The sequence below is a fragment of the Antedon mediterranea genome, chromosome 4 (assembly GCF_964355755.1).
Source record: "Antedon mediterranea chromosome 4, ecAntMedi1.1, whole genome shotgun sequence".
In the NCBI taxonomy this organism is placed as follows: Eukaryota; Metazoa; Echinodermata; class Crinoidea; order Comatulida; family Antedonidae; genus Antedon; species Antedon mediterranea.
Genome location: NC_092673.1, coordinates 8444881 through 8453512, shown reverse-complemented (window position 1 = coordinate 8453512; position 8632 = coordinate 8444881). Strand labels below are relative to the sequence as shown.

At 30.5% G+C, this 8632-nt stretch overlaps 1 protein-coding gene across 2 annotated transcripts in view; it reads right to left on the bottom strand.

Annotated features, from left to right (window-relative positions):
- Positions 1 to 1364: 1364 nt before the first annotated feature.
- Positions 1365 to 8632, bottom strand: part of LOC140046539 (uncharacterized) — a 54042-nt gene continuing 46774 nt past the window's right edge. For both annotated transcript variants that reach the window (XM_072091224.1, XM_072091225.1), the window contains exons 53-57: positions 8168 to 8254; positions 5878 to 6010; positions 4536 to 4645; positions 3190 to 3402; positions 1365 to 2749 (exon numbers count right to left, since the gene is read on the bottom strand). In XM_072091224.1, the coding sequence (XP_071947325.1) occupies positions 2594 to 2749; positions 3190 to 3402; positions 4536 to 4645; positions 5878 to 6010; positions 8168 to 8254 (699 nt within the window). In that variant the 3' untranslated portion in view covers positions 1365 to 2593. The remainder of the gene's footprint in view (positions 2750 to 3189; positions 3403 to 4535; positions 4646 to 5877; positions 6011 to 8167; positions 8255 to 8632) is intronic.

Below are 8632 nucleotides of genomic sequence, written 5' to 3'. Positions count from 1 at the left end.
AACATAATTTAATTTTATTTATTTCTTTGACGTCAGCAAGGTTACGTGTTACTATGAATGTTAATGAAAGACAATCGATTTATATGAAAACATGATGCTATTAGATGACGTTGGATAAGTACCAATACGTGAATTTAAGGTTTATATTCAGGTCTCACCAAGTTCTCGTCTGAAGATAATGACGACATATTGTTCGTTTTCAATCAAGCAGTTTCGAACTTATATATAAGTACAATGTATCCAGGTTTACTGTGGATTTTTAGGCCTGTACTTTTGTCAGATTACTAGTAGAAACAAAGTACATCAAACATTTACCTTGCCCAATATAATAATGGTATGATATAGTATGATCCCATGGCATGTTTAGTTGATTTAATAACATTTAAAAAAAAAAATCGAATATATCTAACAAATTGTAATATTTACTGGAAAGTTATCATAAAACCAACTGGGATAATATGCATCAGTGGTGCTTATGACTTGGTTAGACACAAACTGGTTTGAAAAATATCACAAAAACATCACACACGTATAAAACCTTTTTCATTTATATACAGTTTAATTTATCTAACTAGAATAGCACCAATGTAAACGAGGAATAACGTGTACATGAATAACACCAATGCAAACGAGAATTAATGTGTACTAGAATAGCACCAATGTAAACGACAATTAGTACATAGTAATACCAATGTAAACGAGCATAAAGGCGTACTAGAATAGCACCAATGTAAACGAGAATTAATACATAATAATACCAATGTAAACGAGAATAAGAATAGCATCAATGTAACCGACAATTAATACATAGTAATAATAATGTGAACGAGCATAAAGGCGTACAAGAATAGCACCAATGTAAACGAGAATTAATACATAGTAGAATAGCACCAATGTAAACGAGCATAAAGGCGTACAAGAATAGCACCAATGTAAACGAGAATTAATACATAATAGAATAGCACCAATGTAAATGAGCATAAAGGCGTACAAGAATAGCACCAATGTAAACGAGAATTAATACATAATAGAATAGCACCAATGTAAACGAGCATAAAGGCGTACAAGAATAGCACCAATGTAAACGAGAATTAATACATAATAGAATAGCACCAATGTAAACGAGCATAAAGGCGTACAAGAATAGCACCAATGTAAACGAGAATTAATACATAATAGAATAGCACCAATGTAAACGAGCATAAAGGCGTACAAGAATAGCACCAATGTAAACGAGAATTAATACATAGTACAGTAATACCAATGTAAACGAACATAAAGGCGTATTAGAATAGCACCAATGTAAACGCGTAGTATACTTAACGACTGAATATCTTCAAATACTTATACCTCGCATAGCTGACATAATCGTGTAAGTTACTAAACCATATCGAATACAACTTGTTTGTAGGTTGAAAGATAAGGTCTAAAAACAATATTATTAAAAAAAATACAATTTCTATTATTATTAATTATAATAAACATAATCAAATAATAGTAATAATAATTATGTTTATGGTGATGATGACAATGATAATGATAATTACAGAATAATATTTTATTTAAAAAATGTAAATGTAAGATAATATTATTAACGAAAATAATAAACAATAACGGTAATTATTGGATTAGTTAATATTAATATTACTAATAACAAAATGGCCATATCGACAATAACAGTATGGTTACTAATAAATATACTTATAATACAATTAAAATAATGAGTAATAATAAACAATAAGAAATATTGACCAAACATGTTTCAATACATTTATAGAATTTAGATGGTTTTTCAAACATTTTTTTCGTTTTACAAAATTATATATATTTCCTTTTATTTACTCATAATATAGCAATAATTAATTTATTAATTTTTAAAATTTATTTTAAAGTAGACCTAAAGCTGTAATTTTAAAAAGGCAACAGTAAAAGTACCGTAAATTATAAAGTCAGCTGCAAGTGCTAAACAATTACTTTGTAATACTTAAACAAATACAAATTTGCCAGGTAGGTTTTAAAACGAATTTTGCAATTTATTTGGTATATTAAACATAATTTTAAAACAACATCAAATTTGTTGTATGTACATTTTGTTAATGTTTACACTTTTGGAATATAACTAAATAACAACACAAGAAACGTGGTTCATCATACATATATTGTGTTTTTCATTTCATAATTGACAACGTGCGTATGTTTTAATCTAAATACATAACATAAACTTCTTTTTTTTGTAAAGACGTTAATTAAAAAGGGTTCATGGTGGTTTACATAATTATAGTACAACTTTCACAATACAGGATACTTTTGGGTTGGCCTGATATGTCTGGTTTTCTGGTTTGATAATTTTGAATGTTTTTCTATTGGGTAAACAAATTGAGGACCTGGTTAAGAGAGTTTTAGGTTTTCAGAGACCCCGGTATTGGGAGAGTTCACTGTAATCGCATTATTTTCATTTGAATGTCGTACTTCACACAGTGAATTTGAACGAGAAAATCTTTAATTTTATTTGCGTCCAAAGCGAGGTCTTCTGTTGCCATAGGAAGACACAATAACTTTTTTTTTAATGATTTGGTTCAGAGAATGAAAGATTTTAGTTGAAACAAGCATTGCCCAGTTCAACTTTGAACCCTGCTACCTGATTACTCTCATGAACTGATGGAATGGTGATGACATCAATTATTGGTAACATGTTTGGATCTTGACTCTGAAAAAGGAATTTCGTTGTCCGCCACCTCGTATCTTGATGCTTTATCAATAATAATAATAATAATAAAAAGTTTGAATTTAATGACATAAAGTTATTTTTGGATGTGATCAAAACCACAATCATCAGATCATTAGCCTGAAGTCACAGACCACCGTCAAACCCAAATTAATTGTTTTGTTGTTTTCTGTTTATCATTAATTTAAGGCAGAAATCATGAATAATGCAACATAATTATTTTCTATGAATAGATAGCTGACAGTCAATATATCTCACTAAACACTAATTAATGAGGTCGATGGGTTCCATAAACTGACGTCACCATTCAGCCAAATTATTGACTTACAGCAAATCATTACTGCTGCAGCTAAAAAAGTCAAAAGTTGGACATTTGTTACAGAAATGCGCCAACTAAGATAACTATATAAGGTTCGGTCTCGTAACTAATAATTTTGTATTCAATTAAATAAAAATATACGTACTTTACATTGATCATGTATAACTGTTGGTTTAAACTGGCCATCATGGCGGTATATACTTCCGTTCCATCCTTTGAACTTAATAGCGTTTACATATCTGCCGTCTGAACTTTCCCAGACAGACATGTTTCTACAGTGAATTGTAACTAATTGACTTCCTTCCGATGTCAACAAATGTAGAAAATTCAGCTGTGGTCGTGTTATTCCATAGATGTACTAAAGAAGTCACCATAAGTAAATAAAAAACAAACACATTTCAGCATGGCTTTACTTATTTGATAATAAATTTGTTTTGGTCAAATTGCACAATCCTTAAAATAGTTTAAAGATAATTATATCATCAGTACATATATATCAAGGCAACCACCTCAATAGAACATCATTTTGAATAAACTCCCTCATCACTCAAATAACCTCCCTGGAACCATTATTAGTACACATTTCTATTTGCAGTAGAATTCATTGATTGACATGATCATTTTGATACACTTTTGACTGTATTTTATCACTTCTTGATATTAATTGAATTGTATGTTTTCATATCTAGGGGGTATTTATTCGATTATAAATGTTACATATACCCAAAAATAAACGCTTTCTTCAAATAAATGCATCCATCGAATAAACTCCCCCTTATTATTACTATGGGCTGCCTTTTACAAGCTTCGCTTTTTATGAATGTTGCCCCTCTTATTTTAATCATATTTACTGTTAATTTTTATTTTCTATGAAAGACAAGAAGAGAAATAAATGTTACTTTGATTGATTGATTGATTGATATTAAGTTATTATTTCTCCTATGTGGTTAAGGCAGAAATTATGAATAATTCATGACCCACATTATGATATTATAGGGGTCTCTATATATTAACATGGACAGAGACCCAGTGCCTTGTGTCAACAGGTTTTGCCATGCCAAACAGTTGGTCGAGAAAGTATAGGCTTCAGACTAAGGGTCTTGCATCTTGGCTTCAATGCCCATTAAAATCATCCATGTTTTTTTAATAGTTGAGTGAGTTATGTTATATTTAGAAAGTATATCAGCTATCTTGTCATTAATTCTTTATCATTGAAAATAATGAGGGTCATGAATTATTCATTATTTCTGCCGTAACGGAGCAAAAACAATAATGCGCCCGGGCCGTATATTTGAATAAATACAGTGTTTAGAAAAACAGTTAACTTTACGATGATTGAATAAAATTACGTAAAATGTCAATAGTATATTTATCAAAATGGTTTTGTTACAGTTTTTCTAGATAAAGACCAGTTTTCAAATTGAAGACTGGATATAACTATTCTTAGTAAGCCTCCAAGGTGTAATAATAATAATAATAATAATCACTCACCCTACTCGGATCACTTGGAATAAGACACGATTCACCATTATTTGTAAAATTACAATACACTTCCACTGCATCAGTAGGACAACCAAGGTTAGGATCGATCCAGTAACGTCCTACAAAAAATATCAAGCTAAATAATTTTAAAACGTCTCCTACCACCACCATCAACTTTTAATTTGCGATAAGCTTCTGTATAACATAGGAACTTCGAAATCATTGTGTGCACGCGGGGACACACATCCTTTAAACACAGTTCATCGACACACAGCTTTGGCAGATACCAAGTCCAGGCGAAAAACAAAATATACAATATATGCGTAGGTCGTTAAGTCAAGTGAAAAATAATAGAATAAAAATGTTGAATTTATTTGCATAGTATTAGTGTGGCATTTTGTTGGAAAACCTTTTTGCAATTATTATTTAAGAGCTGATTTTCATCTATTTAATTAAATTTGTATTTAAATGGGTTCTTTCTTTTATAAGCATTTGCTTCTATAATTTTCCCCTTTTCTTTGTTTAAATCAGTATTTTGTTATTGTACAAAGAAAATAAACGAATTTGTCATTGTTATTATCATAAGTCTACCACAACCACCAGTAGGGAATTCTCGATTTGCAACGACCGACAACCAAGCTACGCCATGTTAGTTTATTGTGCACATGCGGGAATGTTGGCCCGTGTGTCCTTGCTTCTCACCTCTAAACGAAGCTATTCTGTTTGGAACTAATCACAAAGTAAAGCAAGTGAATGAGTTTTCGGTCAATTGTATGGAGTTTTAATTAATGAATTGGCTTGTTTAAATTACCTGGATCTATCACTTGACCAGTCGTTAACAAGTGAAAATGTTGCTAATATAGTTGTACAAAAATGGTACCAGACAAAAGTTGTTATATAGACAGGCATCATTTCTTAATGAAAACGGCAGAAAACTCCTATGTTCTGCTTTTATTCAACATAATTTTGATTACGCATGTTCATCATGGTATTTTGCCATCACAAAAAAAAGTAATGGAAAATAACATGGTTCGTTATATTTTAAATGAAGGATATATAACCTATGTGTTGGGAAAAAAGAGTTAGACAAATTAAGACTTTTGAATGTTAAATAAAATTAAATACTGTTCATAAAATTGTACTTAAATCGACAAATCGATTGACTAGGTTGGTCGTCGGTCGTCGCAAAAAGAAAGCTCCCCCTTATACCACCGTCATCGTATTAGAACTGCGATCACAATTATATAATTATATTAGGTATTTTTTTTCGGAGGATTGAGACCTCGGCACACTATTCAGGGATGCAGTGACATTTATATCAAATAAAATTTGAGTTCATTATAATACTTGCCATTTTTTAGATAGTCATGGCAGTCTAAAATATCTTTGCAGCTTCTCGCTGGAATATCGCGTGTACCAAGTGGATAACGAACACCCTCTATGTACTTGGCTACATATCGTAACATATAGAAAACATCTGTATCCTAAAGAAAATGACATGAATAAGAGAAACAAAAGTTATAAATATCCTCTTTATACACAAAAACATTTATTTGTCTGTATTATTTTAAAATTATCACCGTATGACTTTTATAAAACTAATGGATATAAATTTAGTGTCATCACTTTATTTAGTAGGAGTTTGCAACGTTAATAAGATTAAGAGACGATAGGCGGCAAACAAGTACAAAATGTAAAGACATGAACAAAATCCTGAATCGAATTAACCCTGTGACCCTTCATATATTAGAGTTGGTGAACATCATTCCAAAATAAGCCGAACTTGGAGGCACCAAACAAATTCAAACTACGCGAGTCTTTAATTTCAAAATAGGTCAATAATCTTCCAAAATAGGTCAGCGTTAAGGCACTATCAATCTATCATCCCGGGTTACATAAATAACCATATTTAAATATAAACATTATAATTTATATAAACGAATATATGAAAATGAAAAAAAAAGAAGGGGTGGAAGTTATTAAGATTGTTTTGGAATGTGGAGTTTTGCTTTATATTAATACAAAGACAAAGTTATAACTAGAATTTAATTCGTCACTTTGACGAATTATAGGTGATCATTTTTATCATTTTAATAAAATTAACATTTTTTAAACATGCATGTACGTTAACATACGATCGTTAAAAGTTGATGTACGCCATCCTATGACATGATGCATATACACTTATAGTGCTGAGTTTACCTATTATGTGTCATACAATATGTACAGTATATACTGTATATCTATATACAGTGTAGCATAGGTGAAATTACGGGACTCATATCGTGTTCTAATTTTTTGGTATGATGGAATTTTCAAAATAAACTCGAAGATGACAATTTCAAAAGATAATGAATTGAGCAAATAAATATAAGGATTGGAAGAAAATTTGACACGTAGAAGCGCAATGCGCGGTCTTTGAAATTTGTATAACTTTGACTAAAGAAATTTAAAAACTACTTTTTAACTTCAACTGGCCATATGATAACATCACAACATCCGATAGGCTTAATTTTAATATGAATTCATATCTACATTTCATCAGCTTTCATAAGATGTTATAATCTTCAAGGTCACCTTTAATTCTGAAGAGCTATAAGATATTCAAATGTATGGTGTAGCTGAAATTACACGACCTAGGTTATTCAAGTTTTTACGCGTAATGACGTCATCAAAATAAAAATGTTGACAACTCATTAGAAGAATAATTAATTGAGCAAGCACATACTAAAAGTTGTGCGAAAATTGGGCTCAAATAACGGAGATGCGCTCTATTGAATGTGATAACCCACACAAAAAGATAAAAATTCCTAATTTTTAAATTCAAGTGGCCATTTGATGACGTCATATCATTTTGTACGTCTAATATGTATATACATTTGTATCTACAACTTATTGGCTTCCATAACAAGTTAAAAAAATTGGGGGTCATCTGCCATTCTGAAGAGTTATATTCATTTTAAAAAGTCCTTATTTTTTACCATTTTTAGCACTTTTGTACAATTAGTGTGCGCATTTTGTCATTTTTAACGTGCTCGTATAGTGTTATTTTAAGTCGGAATGGATTCAAAATTGGTGAATGTACTAAGGATTGTGAGTAGAATGTGATTTATACATCAAATTTAATTTTTTACGCATTTTAAGAATCGTACGCACAAAAACGCATTTTTGCGCAGTAATTTTTTGAAACGCGCAAATGGCCTAATTCATGCTCTAAATTGATCAAAACCTAATTTTGCGCGATTTCACGTGCATGACCTTGAAACGCGCAACTTTTTATTTGCTAATATTTTTACCCTTGACCTGAAGTTTACCTGTAGTGAATTTCATTAATATGTCATAATGAATTATGGAGATATGATTGATAATGTGATTTCACAAAATGGCGTATAAATGACGTCACGGATGAGTGATCACGCTGGAAAGCTCATTAGGATTAAGTTATATTATTTGAAAGATATTCTGAAATTTTGGTAATCATTGACATTAAACTTTTTGAGATAATTGTTACACAAAATAGTGTACAGAAACAATAAAAAGAAAAAAAAATAATAATAAAGATTTCATACAATAACAATAGGTGATCATTTTATTCTAAATGATCACCTAATAATATAATAATTATAATTAAAACAACTTACACCGGGTCCATTTCTGTTTGGAATTGTAAAAAGATGATCAAATATCTGAGCTATTGCAGCAGCATCACTAAGATAAGTTGCTGTTGCCTGTAATTAAACAAGAAAAGACAGGTATAATAAAGTTATTTGAATACAAAATACAAAAAACTGTTTGATTGGAAAGCTAATATAGACAGTACATGTCATTTCCAGACAAACAATTTCTATAATATGATGGACTGTAATTATAAAAAATCGCCTAATTCTACTACTGTACATAGAATTCATCAATATTAAGAAAAATACAAGATTTCGCAAGTATCACATAGAGAAGTGCGAGTGCATTTACACTCTTCCTATCATAGACCATAGCCTAGCCCATAACCTATATGATGGAGGCAACAAATGTGATACAAATGTGACGCTGTATTACTAACTATTCCTAGGATACTGGGAAGTATTCGGGTAAAATAATGATCCGACAAG